The 21820-nt window shown below is 42.9% G+C and overlaps 1 protein-coding gene across 1 annotated transcript in view; it reads left to right on the top strand.

Moving 5' to 3' along the window:
* ITGA9 (integrin subunit alpha 9) overlaps nucleotides 1-21820 on the top strand; it is a 299826-nt gene that overhangs the window by 163585 nt on the left and 114421 nt on the right. Inside the window, exon 17 of the mRNA XM_038393132.2 lies at nucleotides 7914-7990. Within this exon, the coding sequence (XP_038249060.1) occupies nucleotides 7914-7990 (77 nt within the window). The remainder of the gene's footprint in view (nucleotides 1-7913; nucleotides 7991-21820) is intronic.

Here is a 21820-nt window from a genome sequence, read left to right as displayed (position 1 = left end):
TCCCCAGGCTGGAGCCCCCGGCCCTTTAAATTGCTGCCAGAGCTCCACTGCTGGAGCCCTGGGGTAGCGGCGGTGGCGGGGCTGGGGCGGCGATTTAAAGGGCCCAGGGCAGTAGCAGTGGCCGAGCTCTGGGCCCTTTAAATCGACCCCGGAGCCCCACCACCGCTTCCCAAGGGCTCCGGCAGGCTCCGGGGATGATTTAAAGAGCCTGGGGCCATAGTGGCGGCTGGAGCCCCATCGCCGGAGCCCTGGGGAAGCGGCGGCGAGGCTCTGGGGCGATTTAAAGGGCCCAGGGCTCCAGCCACCGCTACCACCAAGGGCCCTTTAAACCGCTGCCAGAGCCCCCAGCTGCCGCTGTTACCCCGGGGAGGGGGAAGGAGGCACTTGCTGGTACAGGGTGGGCCAGGGCTGGCTCTGACCTCCCCCAGCCCCGCCCCTTCTGGGGGCCAGAGCCAGCCACAGCCTAGCCCTGTATCGGTAAGTCCCTAGACTTACTTTCACCCCGGCGGGGGAGCGCACGCTGAAGCCAGTTTCCTTGGCTCAGGAGCTGCAGAAGTGCCCTAAAAGTGTGTGTGTGGGGGGGTGTCCACAGGTACCCAAACCATGGCTACGCCCCCCATGCCACACTGCCCTACCCGCAACCTCTGCCCTCATGCCTTCTCCCTGAGGCCCCGCCTCGTGCTGCCCCTTCTCCCTGAGGCCCCACCCCTGCACCACCTCTTCCCCCCAAGACACCCCTCCTTTCTGCTCCTCCCCCCATCGCATTGCCTCCCCCCCTTTCTGGTGTCCCTGCCTTGGCTCACTGGCGATCTCTCCACACCTACAGTGGGTACCTGGCGTGCTGGTGCTGGGCTGGCTTAACGGGGAAGCTCCAGCTGCTGCTGGCAGCCACTCCAGCACTGGCTGCTGCACCGATGTCGCTGCTCTGGTGCTGCTGCGGACACCGCCCTGCTATGGCTGCTACAGCCACCAAAGGGACGCCACATGCCTGGGACCCTGCTTCCCCCCCGCCCACTCCTGTATCCCCTTCTCTTCCTCATCCCCTCCCCCTTCCACTGCCCACTGTCTGCTACCACATCCCATCCCCTTCTCTTCCCCCTGCCCTATCCCACTGTCTTTTCTCCGCATCATTCTTGCCCCACCCCACCCTCCTTGCCCTGCTTTCTCCCCCTCCCCCCACCACTCACCATTGTACAGGCAACAAGCAGACACTAGGAGACAGGAGGCAGCTTCCAGCTGCTGAGGCAGGGGCCCGGAGCACAGAAAAAAAGCTGCTCTGTCACAGTCCCCGCAAGCCGAAACGTGCCGGGGACAGAGGGGAGGCACAGCATGGGAAGGACAGAGGCCCCCTCCCAAAGCAAGGGCAGGGCAGCTCACTGTTCACAGAAATGGGGTGAGGGGAAGTGACGTGACCCTGCATGACCTCCCCCACACCTCCGTTCTGTTTGGTGGGCTATGCCCCCCGTACATTCCCCCAAACTATGCCCATGGGCTAGCCCTGGAGCTATGCAGAACAGCATAAGCCAGTTCATCACAGAAACCTCTTACAAGGACAAAACCTTTGCATTCAGAGTGCACGTGATCAAAGACCGACAACCTTCTCAGCCTCCTCATGGTGGCCGTGATGGGCCTAGTGAGAAAGATGGAAGAACTTGACAGAGGATTTGATGATATTGAACTTTTGACAAGAGATTCAATCCAAATCAACTTGAGACAATGCTGTACCATACATTGTTCAAACACTTCTACCTGAGGATCCTTGGAAGCAACTAGCTGCAGATTTATGGAGATTCTGGGGATATTGTAACTTGTAATCATGGACTATTTTTCTAAGTATGTAGAAGTAATGTACTTGAAAGACATAACATGTCACAGTGCTATCAAGAAACTTAAGTACGCTTTTGCTCACTTTAGTATTCCAGAACAACTAGTGATGGACAATAGCCCACAATTCACTTCAGCAGAAATCAGATGATTCCAAATGAAATATGATTTTGATCATATTACTAACATCACACATTATCCACAAGTCAGTGGAGAGGCTGAGAGGTGTACAGGCAGCCAAGAACTTTCTGCAGCAGATCAGCATCAATAGCGGCTAATGGATGTAGTCCAGCACAAATCATGATGGGAAGACCATGCAGAATGACTGATCCAACTTTGCAAAAGAACCTGTCTTCAGATTGGCCAGACATGAGAACAGTAGCCAAATCAGATAAAAAGACTAAGAGCTTACGCATACTTTTACAACGGTTATCACTCAGAGACCTGCTAGGTCTAGAACCAGTGTCTGGGTTCATGTCATATTGGATAGAGAAAGAGGACGGACAACTTCTGCTGTCATGAAGAAAAAGAATTTGGTACTCGGATCATATGTAATTGAGAACGACAGTGAAGAGTTCAGCAGAAATCATTGACATCTACACTGTGTTCCTCAGAAACAACAATCAGCAGAGCAAACTCTACAGATGGCAGATGCAGAACAACAAAACAATGACTCAAGGATTCCAAACCAACCACAGCTAGTCGTTACACCTAATGGACAGCCAGATGACCACTTGTTACACATTCGGGTTGTGTAATTGGAAAACTGGTATGATACAGAATTGCTTAACAGACTGATAGGTACCGAGCTTCAAAGACTGTGTGTTAGAGTAAACATTGTAAATGGTAGGAATATAGAAATTAAAGGAGGGATGTAATGGAATGCAAAACTGTAGCATAATGCTCAACCACTAGGTGTCACTGTGCATAAAATACCTTATTTAAATGAACTTCAGCGATACCTGACAGATCATTAAAGGATCTAATGATTAAGGATAAGATTATGTCATGGAGCTCATGGAAATCACTGATACCATGACTTTCAGAGACCTCTGTGACATTTTCCCACCCTGGGGGGCAGGCTGGAGATGTCAGCTAGTGGGAGGGACCCTGGAGCTCCCAGCCGCCATGGGTGGCAGGTGCTGGACCCCATCTTCCTCAGTGGGGCTCGGGGTCTCTGGGTCTTTTTGCTTCCCCCCTCACCCAGCTCGGGCTTCAGTCCTCCCCCTGTCAACCCCATTTTCTCACGGTTATTTTTAGTAAAAGTCAGGGATAGGTCAGAGGCTTCTGTGAATTTTTGTTTGTCTGTGATCTGTCCATGACTCTTTTACTAAAAATAACGGTGTCAAAATCTTAATCTTATTTATGATCAACCCATCTGGTGTGTATAAGCAAGCTTTGTGACCAGTCCATATCTGGTCCAGAACATGACAGATACATTTTTGCTTGATAATTTGTACTTAGTAATTGCTAGATAGCAGCTTTGGTTAGGGAGCTTTTTCCAGACAGCTAATTTCCTTGGAGAGCACCTCTTCCTCTTGTTTGTCCAGTTTTCTATCTTTTTGTTGTTGTTAGGTAGATATGTCTATGTTTAATATATTATTACTTCATCAAAGGATACAAAGCAAGGCCCTGTTGAAATCCAAAGCCAGCTTTTGTGGAAAGGAGAAACGATTGTGTTTGGCTTTAGATGATATGATAAATGGTAGTATATGAGTACTGAGCCTTAGGTACAGAATTTTCCTCTCATTCACTGAACAAATTCATTTCCCTCCACCTTTCCCCAATTAGAGAAGTTCTTGTATGCTTTAGTTTAATAAAATAATAATTGCTGGCCATTTTCCTATGCTAACCCATTGTAAATGTGAAGCTCTTTTCTTTGTGTAACACTGCTTCATGGGAACACCTGGAGCCCTGGGCGAGCTCCCTAGCTGATTTCACCCCTTCCCTCCCCTCCCTGCACCCGCCGCCCACACTGTTCTGACTTGGCTGTTTTATTTAATAGGAGGATTCTTCTGATCATTTATAGCCCCTGTGGAGTTCACTCCCCTGGATTGAATTTGCTTGAATATTTTCCTAGACATATTCTCTAAATAATTTGTTCTTATTTTAGCCAGTGCATGTAATTAAATCCTGGAAGGCTTTCAGGAACGTTAATTGCTTTTCTTGAGGGAATTGAATTCAGGCTTTTGCACCTGACTCTATGGGATATTTGATTTAACAGACAAGTTTATCATAGGGACATAGAGTTTAAGGCCAGAAGGGACCACCAGATCAGTCTGACCTCCTGTGTATCACAGGCCACCAACACCACTGAGCACTCATACACATCCAACAACCAAAATTAGACCAAACTATTACAGTACTCAGGAAATTAAATTATTATGTGCCACAGGCAGAAAATAGGAGGAACTGAGGTACACCAATGCCTAAAGTTCCTTCAATGACAGGGAAATGATCAGGTGGGACATAGCCAGATGGTCCTGGCAAATGACCCACCTGATCACCTTCCCAACCTTACATATGGCAGTCAGTTAGACCCTGAGCATGTGAGCAAGAGTCAGACTGCCAAAGTTCCATAAACAGTCTGGTGAAGCAGAGGGTGGCTGCGTGGTTTCAGGAACTACTACTTTACCTTGTGATCAGTAGATATTTCAATCTAATAGCTTTGCTTTTAAGGGCAAATTGAAAATTTATGGCCAAGATTTTAAAAAATTAAGGCCTAAAATTAGGCTTATAAGGGCCACATTTAGGCACCTACATACATGGCCTGATTTTTAAAAATTCAGATTGAATTTCCAGTCACTGAAGGATGGATTCTGCTACCTTTACTCATCTTGAGTATCATCATGGGACTACATGTGGAACGAGGTGTGTTGGCTCAAAGTGGGTAAAGGTAGCAGAATCTGGTTCTGAATGAATTGACCATTGTCTGATCCAAACTAAATGAAAAGGTTGGGTTTTGAGGAGTTACTCCTTTTTTTCTCCCCATTCTCCTCAAGACTCCCATGTTAGCTGCCCACTTGCCCTCTTGTTGTGGAAGGAAGGAAGGACACAGTCTTTCTGAAACCTAACACCAAGAACTTTAAGGGCTTGGGGCTTATTTTGGAGTAGGCCCCAGATTTTCAGATGCTTATCTGAATTTCTTGGGGGTTGAGATCTTGCAAGAATTCATTTATTTTATGTTTTTATTTGTTGCAAGATTTGTGATATTTTCTCTTTCAGGTTTGGCTAGAAATACTACAAACACAGACTTTCTTATGGTGCTATATTTAAGTCGTTCCACTTCTGTTTGTAGAACTAGGAAGTACAGAGACATGTGCAGAAATGATAAGTAACTGGGAAAGCGAAGAGGGGAAAGAGTGTGAGCTTTCTCAAACTTCTAAACAAAAATTTGGCTATCTCAAGGTTCGAGTCCATCCTTGTTTTTATCCAATTTAGTTGGTTCACCCCTAACTACTGCACACTGCTTATATGAACTGGTATATTGGCCAGGACTCCAAGGTTAAGTACTTATTCTGTTTTTTGAAAATAACATGGAGTTTGGTTAGGGCACTAGTCTGGGACTTGGGAGAGCTGGGCTCATTTCCCTGCTCCTCCACAGAATTCCTGTGAGGCCTTGGGCAAATCACTCTTTGCCTCAGTTCCCCATCTGTAAAATGGGGATAACAACACTGCCCTACCTCAGAGGGGTGTTAAGAGGAGAAATACTAGAACTGGTTGGAAATTTTCCAGTGGAGTGTTTTTCTGCTGGGAAATGCCAATTTGTTGAAATTGACACATTCTGTGGGAACATGTCAATTTCAATGAGTTTTCCACAAAAGTCACCCAGCTCCTCAACAACTGCAACCTGCCGAGACTGCTTCTGTCTGTTCCAGCCAGGTTGAAATTTTCCCTGGCTCCCATGGCTGGTTTCTCCCTGGAAACTTTCCCCTCCAAATCCATCATGACTTGCGGGAAAGGTGCTGCATAGGTCTTAGTGTCTTCCCCTCCCCCCCACCCCCGCAGGAGAAGGGGGTCACCTCTGCACAGTTCTGTGTTGGGGAGCTTGGACCATCTTTCCTTCTCCCTCCCCAGTACTACAATACCTGTGAAGATGCGCCTGGCAATTAACTCCTGTTGGTATGAGTTTCTCTGGCATAAGAAAATGTTACTAATGTTTGCAAGGTAGTTAGTCATCTGCTATGCTTTAGGTTTGAGTGGTTTAAATGGGCAACCATTTATCTGATCAATAATTGTAGGAAACTTACTACCTGCTCTTTTGACTTGAAGAACCACGCCCATAGATGTAATAAAGAAAAAGTCCGAGATTGTTACCCAGTTCCTTAAATTCACTTAAAATGCTATATTTTTAAAATACCCCTAATATCTTTAGACATACTGCATGTTTTTAGTAAGTTACTGAATTTTACAGAGATACAATATTCAAAAAATAAACTGTAGGGTGACATGATTTTACAGTTAACGCTCCTTTTTCCTTGAGAGCTCAAACCACCTTTAATGTACTTAGACACATCAGCAGTTAGGGCCAAATTCTGAGCCAGGGGAGCTAAACCCATGGAAAATGTTTTTTCTCTGAGGATTAGAGGGACATGCCAGTCAATTGTACCTCATTTTGAGGGCCACAACTCATCTTAGTCCCATAATTCCATACAAATCCTGTGTACCATTACATTTGTTGTTGAAAATTATTTACTTAAGAAATAATGTATCATGGGACTGAGGTACCAGAAAATGTTGTTTACACTAAAGGAAAGAACCCTGGGGGAGGGATAGCTCAGTGGTTTGAGCATTGGCCTGCTAAACCCAGGGTTGCAAGTTCAATCCTTGAGGGGGCCATTTAGGGATCTGGTGCAAAAAAAAAAAAATTGGGGATTGGTCCTGCTTTGAGCAGGGGGTTGGACTAGACGATCTCCTGAGGTCCCTTCCAACTCTGATATTCTATGATTCTATGATTTTAAGTGTCCTGCATGAATAATTTTTTGAGTTCCTCTTTTTGGATCTTTGTCTCTAAGTGGTTGGAAGTTGTGAAATGTGTAAAATGCAAGGAGATGGAATCCTTTGCCCCAAATGGCCTGGTTGTCTGTGCAATTGGGCAGTGGTCTCTGTTCTAAGCAATGGGAGTAGTAGTCATCATTCCCCCAATCTCTTAACAGGATACAGGCTCAATGGATCCATGCTGTTGTCGGACACTGTGGACATGCTCCTGTCATATCCCCAACACACCGACCACTGACATTTAGATGTGGAGAATTGCCAGCAAACTGTACTTGGCCACACTTAGGGGAATGTGGCATTCTTAAGCATGTACCCTCTCCTGCCTGCCCCTTTGCCATTACTTAGTGGAAAGGTGCCATTTCTGTTGCCACTGAAGCTTTGTGTGCCCATGCACAGTGCTGCAGAATCTTGGCCCTTTTCATCTCTTCATTTCCCCAACCCATTTAATTTGATAGCTGCATTGTCAACTCCCAGTGGGTTTTACAAACGTTCAAGAGGTTTGACTGTAGTTCTGTTGTTCTGGGATTATTTTAATGGTCAGTAATTTGAAAGTCAGAATTGCATGCTTTGCTTAAAGGAATGATGTATTTTCCTAGTATAAACAACATGATGACAAATGGGTAAAATTTTACTTTGTTTATAGATGAGTGAATTGGTTTGATGAATATGTCCTGGTACCTCAAACTCTACACTGACCCAAGTCTTTCCCAGAGTTATAAAAGAGTTTTGTTCAATTATTTTCCACATTTATATATATATATTTTTCATTTATACTATTTGGAACCAGAAACAGGAGTGCCAAAAATATGGGCTAGGACGTCATTATAGCCTGACCAGAAACAGGAATGCACTGAAGAAAAGCCATGAGAGTCTGTTTCTGGTGAGCTTTCCAGTTCAGTCTGACAGAGTCTAAGAGGTCTAGATAAAGAGAAGATTTGACTGCCTCTGAATCGCTTGAACTTCGCTCCTCAGTACTTTGTATCATGACCTTCAAGTGTTTTTAATTTTACTGAAATACATTGCTTTGAGAAGAGGAGTCTGATTATACCAGAGTCCCCCACTATAATAGCTTTCTCCTCTGTTTTTCACAGACTATTTTTGAGAGGAATTGTCAATCAGATGATTGTGCTGCTGATTTGAAACTTCAGGGTAAATTATTGCTGTCTAGGTGAGTGAATTTTCTTGTTCTTTTTTGTACATACTTGTATGTAATTGATTTTAATTAAGGGCACAATGAAAACCCAATGTAGAGATCCACACCTTGTATATGCAACTTCTTGCATGACATGCTGATTATTATTAATTAAATTATGATAGTACCTAGAGAGAGACTGAGATCAGGGCCCTGTTATGCTAGGTGCATGTCCAAGACAGTCACTGCCAGAGAGAGCTTACAGTCTGAACAGACAAAGGGGGGGAGGGGAATTAGAAGCACAGAAATATGAAGTGTCTTGTTCTAAATCCCATAGTAGGTCAGTGTCAAAGCATAGGGTTTTCTGTCCAATGCCATGCCCACTAGAGCATGCCACCTCTCAAAGAAGGTGATGATAAAGAAAAGCTGCTTGAAACATCTCCATTTTCCTTAATAAAAACGTGTTTAAAAAAGCTCAAAATATTGCAAATGTCATAAAATCCTTTGTGGTGTTAAAATTTTATCCTACTCCCCTTTAATTTCATAAATTCATAGTCTCTGCAGAATTATTTGTCTTCATTTGTCAGTTTCACAATCATTTTGTCAATATTTAGATAGTTTTTCCTTTTAACTCCCTTTTCATCTCGCATGGTAAAACTCGCCAAGTAGCACTGATGTGAGGTTTTTCTTTTGTCTCGTTTGGCTTATGATCCAAGAAAAAGGCATATTGTATTGCTTGGTCAGGATGTGCTTATTTCATTTCTGGATTTTTTTCAGGTTAAAGGTGAACCTTATGTATCACTTCTGTTTCCTTTTTCCTAGCATTTTTAGCACGCTTTTAGGGAGTGAAATGCTGATCTGAAGTATTTAACCATGTTTCAGGTGTTTTGCTGTTTGATGCAGATGCTGTCTGTGAAACCCTTAGCTTTCGGGCCAGGAAAGAACAAGTCAAAAACAGTAAAGTCAGCAGATCTAAATGTATTTTGCACAACTCTACAGTGTTTTATAGTTGTAACTAGAGATAGGCCTGAACCAAAACCCTGAAAGCAAACTTTGAGAAACTATGACCAGCTACAGCTCCCATTGAAGTAAGCAGGAGTATTTCTATTGACTAATTGGGAGTTGGATTGGGTTCTCAAGCTATGGATTCCAAGCTTGCAGTTTGCCTTTTACCCCCCCACCCTCCAAACCTGGACTTGTTACCTTACACAGAATGTTAGAGGTGTACAAAATGCACACTGGAGAACTGGTTTCAGAGTAGCAGCCATGTTAGTCTGTATTCGCAAAAAAGAAAAGGAATACTTGTGGCACCTTAGAGACTAACAAATTTATCTGAGCATAAGCTTTCATGAGCTACAGCTCACTTCATCGGATGCATTCGGTGGAAAATACAGTGGGGAGATTTATATACACACACACAGAACTTGAAACAATGGGTTTTATCATACACACTGTAAGAAGAGTGATCACTTAAGATGAGCTATTACCAGCATGAAGGAGGTGGGGAAGGATGAAAACCTTTTGTAGTGATAATCAAGGTGGGCCATTTCCAGCAGTTAACAAGAATGTCTGAGGAACAGTGAGGGGTGGGGTGGGGGGAGAAATAACATGGGGAAATAGTTTTACTTTATGTAATGACCCATCCACTCCCAGTCTCTATTCAAGCCTAAGTTAATTGTATCCAGTTTGCAAATTAATTCCAATTCAGCAGTCTCTCGTTGGAGTCTGTTTTTGAAGCTTTTTTGTTGAAGTATAGCCACTCTTAGGTCTGTGATCGAGTGACCAGAGAGATTGAAGTGTTCTCCGACTGGTTTTTGAATGTTATAATTCTTGACGTCTGATTTGTGTCCATTTATTCTTTTACGTAGAGACTGTCCAGTTTGACCAATGTACATGGCAGAGGGGCATTGCTGGCACAGGATGGCATATATCACATTGGTAGATGCGCATGTGAATGAGCCTCTGATAGTGTGGCTGATGTGATTAGGGCCTATGATAGTGTCCCCTATATCAGAAACCTACTATTCCTACCTACATGCGCTATTCCTACCTACATGCCTTTAGCTTTCATCCAGATCACACCACACGATCCATTGTCTACAGCCAAGCTCTATGATATAACCGCATTTGCTCCAACCCCTCAGACAGAGACAAACACCTACAAGATCTCTATCATGCATTCTTACAACTACAATACCCACCTGCTGAAGTGAAGAAAAAATCTATATTTTTAGTGGGTCTTCAATAGACCCGCTAAATTGACACTGCTGCATCGATCGCAGCAGTGCCAATCTACTGGTAAGCATAGACATAGTCTTAGGCTGGAAATGATGCTGAGTTTCTGGCATGTTCTATTTTTGACTGCTTTTGCATGTGGGTCAGGTGTGCAGTACACTTGGAAATGATGCTACTGCATATATCAAGGCCCTCCACTGGGGATGGGACTTGGCAATGCAGGGAGAGTGCTTGAAAATGGTAAACTATGGAAAAACTTCAACCATTTCAAAAACTTTTGGGTTTGATTTCATGTCTGGGCATGGACAATATTCTTTGTAGGGCCTGGTGAACGGGTTCACTAATGCCTGAAATAAACTGAAAGGTTATTTTAGAACATCCTCAGAAACATGTCTTGGGGGCCTGGGTAAAGTCCTGTACATTGAGGCAGAGAAGAGACACTCAGTTGTACTAAATAGAAAGGAGATTATTTCGGAGGCTACAGATCATAGACAGCTCCTCCCCCACTCCTCCATTGCAGCTTTCTAGCTCCCAGAGTAATTTAACACAGCCTGTGCAGTTAGTGTCACTTCAGAGGGTCTTTATAAGTTCTGGCCTGGATAAATCAATCATTGAAGGGGCTGCCTGCACTCCAGGTAACTAGGGAAGTGGGAACTGAGAATCATTGGCTGCAAATCTTTGTCTTGGGAAAACAGAAGCTGGGTGAGATGGAGGCCGTGGTTGGGAACTTAAAGTGGCCAGGGCACAGAGACACTATCTTTACATATGTGCAGCAGCAAATACACATGGCTATGATGTTGCCATGGTCGAGCATAGAAAAGACATCTATCTTGAACCGACAGTTGCAAATCATCTTCCTTCAGCAAGAGTCAATATGAGAGGATTTAGGCTTCTTAAATCCCTCAAAATTGCAATTTCCAACCTCATTAGTGGTCGGCCTTGTGCTTTTCTTCCTTTGACCCCAGCTCTATAAAGCTTCTGTAAAATCATACCTTCGTCTGCATGTTTGATATGACTCCATCACTGCAGTCGTCTTATTCTCAAGTGGTAGATGACTGCTGGGCTCATCTAAGTATCTTCTCTCTACATACATGACCCCACTTCAAATCTATTTTCCTTAAACTAAAGAAACAAAAACATGACCTTTTAACATCTTGGTTGGGAATGGTCTCTGCACCAACATCTTAGAATTGCTGTGTTAGTGAGACCTTGTGACTGACAGTGGAGACTGCAAAATCTGGAAAAGGGTTGCATTTAAAAAATGATGGGCTGATAGTATACATACAATATAAATCCCTTGGCAATCGTAGTAGTGCAACATGCAACCCTAAGGATAACAGGAATAAAATATTTTGCAGTAGAATTTATTTTTATGTCCACAGCCTTTTGGATAGCAATAGGAAACTGGCCATGCATGCCAATCAACCAGCACTAAAAATGTAATAATTTAAAAAGCAGATTACAGACCCACTGTAATGGTTATATTGAATCTAAATCCAATAACTTTTATGTGTGGACTAGTTCCAACAGAGAGAGAATATTTCTCCTGATATATTATTAAAAATACATTATTTAGCATTGAAAATAGTCATTACAGATCATATACAGTATGAGAAGTTTCAAAGGAACACAGCGAAATCCGTTTTCTCAACAGAGAATGTCTTTTCCATCAAGTTTAGGTAGTAAGTCTTGTGCTCTCATTGGGCCTCTTTGTAACTGCTCATTTAGAACTTGAAGTGCATCTGTGTCCCCATTATCTGCTGGGTGAAATTCTCCAGCCTGTCTTATGCAGGAGATCAGACAAGATGACCACAATGGCCCTTTCTGGCCTTAAAGTCTATGAATCTATGTACCCCTGACTGTATATGAGGAAAAGAGCACTCTGGCCCTTTAAGATAAAACTGCAGTTGCCAGAGTAGCAGGATGATGAATGTGAACACACATCTTGTTTGACATACTTGAACTGGTTTCAGGTTCTGGTGTGATACCTGCCTATGTGGTCGTAGATTGTTGCACTGAGCCATGAAGAACTTGGGAATATGCCTGTCTCCATGGGGCAAACCTAAAGACGACATGTCTAGGAATCCCACTGAAAAAAGAGTGCCTGAATCCATATGAAAATGCTATCTAGCATGTGTTGCAGGCATTGGAGATTTCATGCACCTGTCCCAGTATGTGAGCTATGATCGGTGTGTGTTGAATTAGCAAATCCTTCTGACCATGTAGGCTGGATTTAGTCTCAAGATTGCCTTCTCCCTCAGGCTACTGTTTGGGAGCTAGCTTAGTGCTGCTGGCACTCAGGTGTCTTTCAGCAAATGTAATGATACTTATTAGGCTCTATTTAGAATGTAATGGAAACTGAAAAAAAGTCATGGAGAATATTTGCTTTTGCTTGTGTATCAGTAAAGACATTTTGGAAGAAATAGGCTCTCTCATGAAAAACAAACAAAAGATTGGAGGAAGGTGGCAACCTTAGAGCAGAATAGGCTTGTGCCTTCCTTAAGAGATGCAGCTAGAGAGGAAATCCTGCATGGCTGTGTCAATGTAATGGCAATCTGTACCATAGGAAACATAGGTTTCAGAGTAGCAGCCGTGTTAGTCTGTATTCTCAAAAAGAAAAGGAGTACTTGTGGCACCTTAGAGACTAACAAATTTATTAGAGCATAAGCTTTCGTGAGCTACAGCTCACTTCATCGGATGCATCCGATGAAGTGAGCTGTAGCTCACGAAAGCTTATGCTCTAATAAATTTGTTAGTCTCTAAGGTGCCACAAGTACTCCTTTTCTTTTATAGGAAACATAGTAGCATTACTATTTATAGAACAAAATAGTGTTGCTGTGGCTTGTCATATGGCAGCTGCATTACCCACTGGTGGTGATTGAATTGACTCATATGTATAGTTTGTAAATCAGTTTTGGAAAGACACAGGACTGCAAGAATCCGTGGATAAAAAAATGCTATATAAATAATTATTATTCATGAGACAATTTCAAAGGCAGCTTGTGTCCCATCTAATTCTATGACATAAAGTTACACTTAATCTGTCATTGGAACTAGAATTGCTCACCAGCTAGAATATTTCTAGTTATATATTTGCCCTCAAGACCAAACTGTGTGGAGAATGAAACAAAGCTATTTTCAAGTTGGCTTATACCCTATCTGCTGCTCTTATTACAGACCCAAATTTACCTCCCTCCCACACATACCTGTTGTTCTCACTCTTTAGTACTGTAAATTATTTACACTGAAGATACAGAATTGTAAAATGAAACGTATAGAACACGGGAGATGTTTGGGGAACAATAGTCCTGTTATGTGAAGAATTTCAAGGTTTTGAAATTTTGTTTTTGTTCCTCACCTGAATGAAAACAGAATCTTTCAAAAGTTTTTGCAAAATGCAATTGTGTTGAAAAGTCTGTTTTCAAATTGTGAAGGTCAGGTTTTGATTTGGGTGTCTCTTATCTCTGGAAATGATCAGAGACTCCACCTTGGACCTCAGAAGCTTTTCCATTGAAAACTTCATTGAATTTGATACTTTTTGGCAAAATGTTTTGATTTCTATTAAGTTTAATTTTCCAATGGAAAAATGTTTTGTCAAAAAAATTCCAACCAACTCCATAGAAAATTAAAAAATATGTCCATATGAGCCGCTAGGATGTGGCCAGAAAAAGCCTAATTCTGTTCCCACTGAAGACAAAGGTAAGACTTCTATTAACTTCAGTGGGCGTTGGATCAACCCTCAAGTTCATATACATTTCTCCTGCACCTGTGAAAAGAGTAATTTCTTATAGGTACTTAATGATGCAATTATTTCATTCACATTTGCGTATGAGAGTTTTATGGGTGCAAACTGCAAATGCAACTTATGGATTTGCTTCTGCTCCCATTCAAGTCAACTGTAAAATTCCCTTTGTTTCAACTGGTGCAGGAGCCTGTCCTTAAAAATGTAGCCCTGATAGGTTTCAGTACAACCTGTCCAACTGTTACAGAACCTGGGCTGAGGGAATTCAGAAGTAGCAGATAAATGTGTGTTATGATGTACATTTGCTTTTCACTAACAACAGGGGAATAGTATAGAAAGTAGTTAAATATTTTAAGAATAGAGATACTGTATGAGCCCCCAAAAAGGAACAAACAATATTTTGAAGATCAACAGCTTTTATTAGTTAGTCTATATCCTTTAACAATAGATATTGAGATTTTTTTAAAAAAGGTTTCCACATTGGTCAATTTTGAAAACTGGCATAGAAAAGCAGCAAGCTTCTGGCTTAATGTAGGAAGTAAAATGTTTAATAAATTTAAGCTCATGCCACAGAGTTTATCTTGCTTTGATCAGGCAATGGGAATTGGTTTTCAGTGAGGCCTCATGTTTCATGGCCTGTGCTTTGTGGTTTTCTGCCCCTACACAGTGTCTCAGCAAAACAGTGGTGATGAGGAAAAAGAATATCCTTTCATTTGGAGCTTAATTACTTGTTCTGATAGGATCTATTTTTTTCTTGCTCTATAGGTCTTCATAGCAGATGAAGGGTTTTTATTCCATTTATTTTATCATGCATTAAACAAAAACTTCCTTAATCAATATTTTTATAGTCTGTTTATCCTAGTCAGTTTATTCAGAGCGAGAGATCTTGCCAAATTATCTGCTTTACAGAAACCAAAAGAAAAATTAGTGCACTCTGGAATTTTATCAATCTCAGTATTAGAAAGGAAGGATCAATGCTCTTGGGGCCTGATCCAAGTCCATTGAAGTAGGTGCTGTCACTTGAAATACATGTCCAATATGATATTAATTTATTGAGTCAAAGGACACTTAGAGTCTGTGGTCAGTTCCTAGTAATATCCTAGGACAGTATTAAGATTTAAGAGGGCTCCTTTGTCTTTCCAGTTAGAAGAAGAAGGGTAAATGTGGGACGTGGGGATTTATAATTTCCTATGTGACGTCTCACAATCATGCTGCGATATCACACTGTAATATGAACAACTTCATCACTTAACTTATTATATTGTAGAATAACTGACTGACTGTCATTCCAAAGCAATTTGGTGCAACATAAGGAATAAAATGAAAATGCCTACTATAATATTTTTGTACTTGTGTGTGCAGTACATTTCAAATATCATGTAGTATATAAGTAACTAAATATTCATAGTTCATTATTTCAAAGAAGCAGGCTTTTTATTCTTAGCCTAGCTCTATTCTTAGCTATAATCTGTTGCTAATTAGGTGCATATTGTATTTGTGGATAATTTTGTTGCATCACGTCAAGGATCTGATTTGCAGTTTCCTGAAAGGGCTACCAGCAGAGCCAGTGATTAAACAGAATATAATGTAAGTTGCAGTGGGAGCATCATCTTAGGAAACTAGCTGAATGTTTTCCATTGAGTGTGCATTGGGATGAAGGAATAGTTCCTTGGTTTCCATCTGGTCAGTGGCACTCAGAGCATCATAAATCTATCACATGCGAAAACATCTATTGCAATGGCTAGTCCAGTGCCTGCTGAGCGTACAGTGATTGAATCACTCCAGATGGTAATGGAACCAACAAGTAATGAGTGATCACAGAGCTCAAAAATCCAGTGGCAATAAAAGAATATGGATTTCTACTCTCTCTTTGCAATGCGCTGCTCTCTCCCGGTCAGGGACTGTGCATAAATGAGACTTAACGCAAATTTATTTTGTAATAATCACCAGGATATATCCACTGGAATATGACTGTCCTGAAGGTTTGATTACAGCCGGGCTTTCAAGATATGTGGCCACTTTCCTTTTGAAGTGACTACTGAACTAATATAAAACCCTGTGTTCTTCATGAACATCTCTGCATTGGTAGACCATTCTATACCAAAGAGGTTGTAGAGCAGAGTACTGTTTCTTGGACTAATAACCAATTATGTCAGTCTAACCAAAGAGAAGGATTGAATTACTACAATATTGTCATGTATTTTAGCTGCCAATGAGAAATCTAAGCTCAACAGATACTACACAGACTGACAGCAGCTAGACAAATTTTCTTTTTTACTGCAGTTTATAAAATCCAATAAAGCTGAGCTGCTGTACAGATCAGTTGGTGAGTTGCCTTGTTTGGTGAGGGTAGCAAAACGCTTGAAACAGAGGAATTGCTGGTGATAATGTTGTATGTGCTGAGTTCCATATTGATTCATTTCTCAGTTAAAAATATCTTAATTAGGCATATCTTCTTGACATAAATCACTTGCTACTGTGTAACACATTCCCTGTACATTTTTACGAGTTTTCCTCCCTGGTTAAATACCCATTGGTTGTGATCTATAAACGACTGGTGTACAGGACTTTTTGTCCCCTTTTCCCTCTTCTGTGCTCAACCAAGCACACTAATTGATTCCATATTTTGCTCCTGCATTCCAGGAAGAGAAAACAAAATCCAACCTGTTTTGTCAGATTTCACAAGGAGTTCAGTTGCTAAAAGATTCATTTTTCCTCAAGAAATGTGTATTGCCTGCTGTCATAGTTAAAGATTTAATCCATAGAAACTTTTTTTTTAAAGTAACCAGTGTGGGATCCACATTGCATACATGTAGCACCTACCTCCTGTTCAGTGGGAGTAATTATTCCATCTTCTTCTTTACTTCTATCTCTGTTCTCATTTTAGGCCTGATCCTGCACACACCCATACACGTGGAAAACTTAACTCACGTGTGCAATCCCATTGACTTCAGTGAGCCTGCTTATGAGAATAAAGTCCTGGATGTGTTGACTTCAGTGAGCCTGCTTATGAGAATAAAGTCCTGGATGTGTGTGTATAAAATCGGGGCTTTTGATTATAGATTCGACAGGGATGTTGTGCCTAATTCTCCTTTCACTTATCCTATTGTTAATCAGAAGTAACTCCATGGAAATCAAGAGAATCCCACTGATGTAAAGCCAGCATGAGTGAGATAAGAATCAGGCCCCCTTTAGCGTTTTTATTTCTGCCTGTAAAGGCTTACACATCTGTGGCTCTGTAGAAATAAGTAGCAATATAAGAAAGTTATCTGTTTTTTGAAGTGTGTAACTAGAGTGGCGGGTGGGGAAAGGGGGTGGCATCTTTTACATGGATTTGCTCACGCGCTGCACGTGTAATTTAAAATGTAAAAAATTGAAAGTGTATGTCGCTGAACACTGGCATGTAAGTTGGGATGCTCTAGGCACGTGCAAAGCAAGCACGTGCTTGGGTGGCACAATTCCAGGGGCGGCATTCTGGCCATTCTTTTTTTTTTGCTTGGACAGTTGCGCTCTCGGAGTTGGGAGTTGTTTGTTTTTTGGGTTTTTTTTTGTGCTTGGGGCGGCAAAAAACCTAGTGCTGGCCCTGTATGTGAGGAAACTGAATTTGGGAAAGCAGATCTATTTGGCATTCCCAGAGAAGGGCTGAGAATGCTGTAACAATTGTTCTTAATCCCACAGCAGTAATCTCTCCTTTGTTGCAGTCCCCCAGTAATGACCAGGGACATCAGTCAGACAATATGTAATCTTTTGTGCCTTCCTTCTCCTGGACCATTAAACTGTGTTCTTGTTTTTTAAAAAAGTGGACACAAAAAAGAAGGAAAAATTGGATCAGACTTTGACTTTTTGCGACCTAATCCTGGGCCCCAGTGTGTGTACAGACTAACTAGCCTGTGTGACAGGATTCTTTCCACAGGGACCAGGGGAGTAAAGAATCCCCCTCTCCTCTTCTAGGCTGCCATGCAACTGTAGTAATATAGCCCCCATGCAAAAAGTGCTGCTCCTTCATCTGGAGAATGGTTTTATAATCAGCTAGCTACCAGTCTTTCCTAGTATAGCCTGTACACTGAAGTCCTCTGACCTGGGACACAGGAAGTCCTACAGAGCTCTATGGTCCACAGAGGCTGTAGATCAAAGTCTCCAAGTGCTGTCCCCTTCCTTTCTGGAGCAGATCCCGCCAGTGGGGGGAGGGAGAGGGCTGCTGAGGAGACAGCAGCATTTTGGCCCCCCCTAAAGTATGTTAACAAAGGACCAATCAGTAGCTCCTCCAAGCAGACACCCCCAGCTTTAGTCAAGATTGACTTTTGGACTGTGAGAAATGACCTTGAGTTCTTATGAGAATGAAAGGGACAATATCAGAGCTATGCAGCATCCAGTGGTTTTGCTTCACATGGGTTTGTGTGAACGTTTTTTTTTGTTTCGATTTGTTATGAGTCTGCTACCCCTAAGATTTGCAATTTCCCCTAATCAAGCACAATCTAAACTGCTGATCTTCATATGTTTTCCTGTCAAAGCCAGGTGAAGTGATGAGTTTCGTCAGCTTTCACTCAAAACCATAAGTTAGCTGTGGTTCACCTAAAGGCTCTGCAAATCTCTCTAGGGAGTCTGGTCTGAATTTAGAGTTGGTAACGAAATCCCAAACAGGGTGAATTTTGCATAGTTGGGGGGTTTATTATAATCATTCCCTACAGCTGTAGTTAATATTCAGTGCCTCATTATGAGTGAGGCTGAACAGTGGCATTGGAAGCGCTCTGCTTTTTGCTTGTTGCAGGATGAATGCTATTTACCCACCCACGCCTTCTCTGCATTAGCAAAAATGGGCCCTTTAATTCTCCACTGGTACAGCTCCACCCATAGAAGTTAGGACTCAGATGGGTTTAGGCATTTTCTACCCGTGCGTTATCTAATCCTGTTCAAAGAAAAGGAGTACTTGTGGCACCTTAGAGACTAACAAATTTATTAGAGCATAAGCTTTCGTGAGCTACAGCTCACTTCATCGGATGCATTTTGGTGGAAAAAACAGAGGAGAAATTTATATACACACACACACACACACACACACAGAGAACATGAAACAATGGGTTTATCATACACACTGTAAGGAGAGTGATCACTTAAGATAAGCCATCACCAGCAGCGGGGGGGGGGGGGGGGGAGGGGGGAACCTTTCATGGTGACAAGCAAGGTAGGCTAATTCCAGCAGTTAACAAGAATATCAGAGGAACAGTGGGGGGTGGGGTGGGAGGGAGAAATACCATGGGGAAATAGTTTTACTTTGTGTAATGACTCATCCATTCCCAGTCTCTATTCAAGCCTAAGTTAATTGTATCCAGTTTGCAAATTAATTCCAATTCAGCAGTCTCTCGTTGGAGTCTGTTTTTGAAGCTTTTTTGTTGAAGTATAGCCACTCTTAGGTCTGTGATCGAGTGACCAGAGAGATTGAAGTGTTCTCCAACTGGTTTTTGAATGTTATAATTCTTGACGTCTGATTTGTGTCCATTCATTCTTTTACGTAGAGACTGTCCAGTTTGGCCAATGTACATGGCAGAGGGGCATTGCTGGCACATGATGGCATATATCACATTGGTAGATGCGCAGGTGAACGAGCCTCTGATAGTGTGGCTGATGTGATTAGGCCCTATGATGGTATCCCCTGAATAGATATGTGGACAGAGTTGGCAACGGGCTTTGTTGCAAGGATAGGTTCCTGGGTTAGTGGTTCTGTTGTGTGGTGTGTGGTTGCTGGTGAGTATTTGCTTCAGATTGGGGGGCTGTCTGTAAGCAAGGACTGGTCTGTCTCCCAAGATCAGAGAGAGCGATGGCTCGTCCTTCAGGATAGGTTGTAGATCCTTGATGATGCGTTGGAGAGGTTTTAGTAGGGGCCACAACAATGGTTCCCGTAACCCACCCAGCAATATTGTTAATCTATCCAACTATACTCTTAGCCCAGCAGAAGAATCTGTCCTATCTCGGGGCCTCTCCTTTTACCCCTCCACCCCCACGAACATGATACAGTTCTGTGGTGACCTAGAATCCTATTTTCGACGTCTCAGACTCAAGGAATATTTCCAACACACCTCTGACCAACATATTAACCCACAGAGACCTTCCTGCCAACACTACAAAAAGAAGGATTCTGGGTGGACTCCTCCTGAAGGTCGAAACAGCAGCCTGGATTTCTACATAGAGTGCTTCCGCCGACATGCACGAGCTGAAATTGTGGGAAAGCAGCATCGCTTACCCCATAACCTCAGCCATGCAGAACACAGTGCCATCCACAGCCTCAGAAACAACTCTGACATCATAATCAAAAAGGCTGACAAAGGAGGTGCTGTCGTCATCATGAATAGGTCGGAGTATGAACAAGAGGCTACTAGGCAGCTCTCCAACACGACTTTCTACAAGCCATTACCCTCTGATCCCACTGAGAGTTACCAAAAGAAACTACAGCATTTGCTCAAGAAACTCCCTGAAAAAGCACAAGAACAAATCCGCACAGACACACCCCTAGAACCCCGACCTGGGGTATTCTATCTGCTACCCAAGATCCATAAACCTGGAAATCCTGGACGCCCCATCATCTCAGGCATTGGCATCCTGACAGCAGGATTGTCTGGCTATGTAGACTCCCTCCTCAGACCCTTCGTTACCAGCACTCCCAGCTATCTTCGAGACACCACTGACTTCCTGAGGAAACTACAATCCATTGGTGATCTTCCTAAAAACACCATCCTAGCCACTATGGATGTAGAAGCCCTCTACACCAACATTCCACACAAAGATGGACTACAAGCCGTCAGGAACAGTATCCCCGATACTGTCACGGCTAACCTGGTGGCTGAACTTTGTGACTTTGTCCTCACCCATAACTATTTCACATTTGGTGACAATGCATACCTTCAAATCAGCGGCACTGCGATGGGTACCCGCATGGCCCCACAGTATGCCAACATTTTTATGGCTGACTTAGAACAACGCTTCCTCAGCTCTCGTCCCCTAATGCCCCTACTCTACTTGCGCTACATTGATGACATCTTCATCATCTGGACCCATGGAAAAGAAGCTCTTGAGGAATTCCACCATGATTTCAACAATTTCCATCCCACCATCAACCTCAGCCTGGACCAGTCCACACAAGAGATCCACTTCCTGGACACTACAGTGCTAATAAGCGATGGTCACATAAACACCACCCTATATCGGAAACCTACTGACCGCTATTCCTACCTACATGCCTCTAGCTTTCATCCAGATCATACCACTCGATCCATTGTCTACAGCCAAGCGCTACGATATAACCGCATTTGCTCCAACCCCTCAGACAGAGACAAACACCTACAAGATCTCTATCATGCATTCCTACAACTACAATACCCACCTGCTGAAGTGAAGAAACAGATTGACAGAGCCAGAAGAGTACCCAGAAGTCACCTACTACAGGACAGGCCCAACAAAGAAAACAACAGAACGCCACTAGCCATCACCTTCAGCCCCCAACTAAAATCTCTCCAACGCATCATCAAGGATCTACAACCTATCCTGAAGGACGACCCATCACTCTCACAGATCTTGGGAGACAGACCAGTCCTTGCTTACAGACAGCCCCCAATCTGAAGCAAATACTCACCAGCAACCACACACCACACAACAGAACCACTAACCCAGGAACCTATCCTTGCAACAAAGCCCGTTGCCAACTCTGTCCACATATCTATTCAGGGGATACCATCATAGGGCCTAATCACATCAGCCACACTATCAGAGGCTCGTTCACCTGCGCATCTACCAATGTGATATATGCCATCATGTGCCAGCAATGCCCCTCTGCCATGTACATTGGCCAAACTGGACAGTCTCTACGTAAAAGAATGAATGGACACAAATCAGACGTC

This window comes from Dermochelys coriacea, chromosome 2 (genome assembly GCF_009764565.3).
Source record: "Dermochelys coriacea isolate rDerCor1 chromosome 2, rDerCor1.pri.v4, whole genome shotgun sequence".
In the NCBI taxonomy this organism is placed as follows: domain Eukaryota; kingdom Metazoa; phylum Chordata; order Testudines; family Dermochelyidae; genus Dermochelys; species Dermochelys coriacea.
This window is presented reverse-complemented; position numbering and strand designations above follow the sequence as displayed.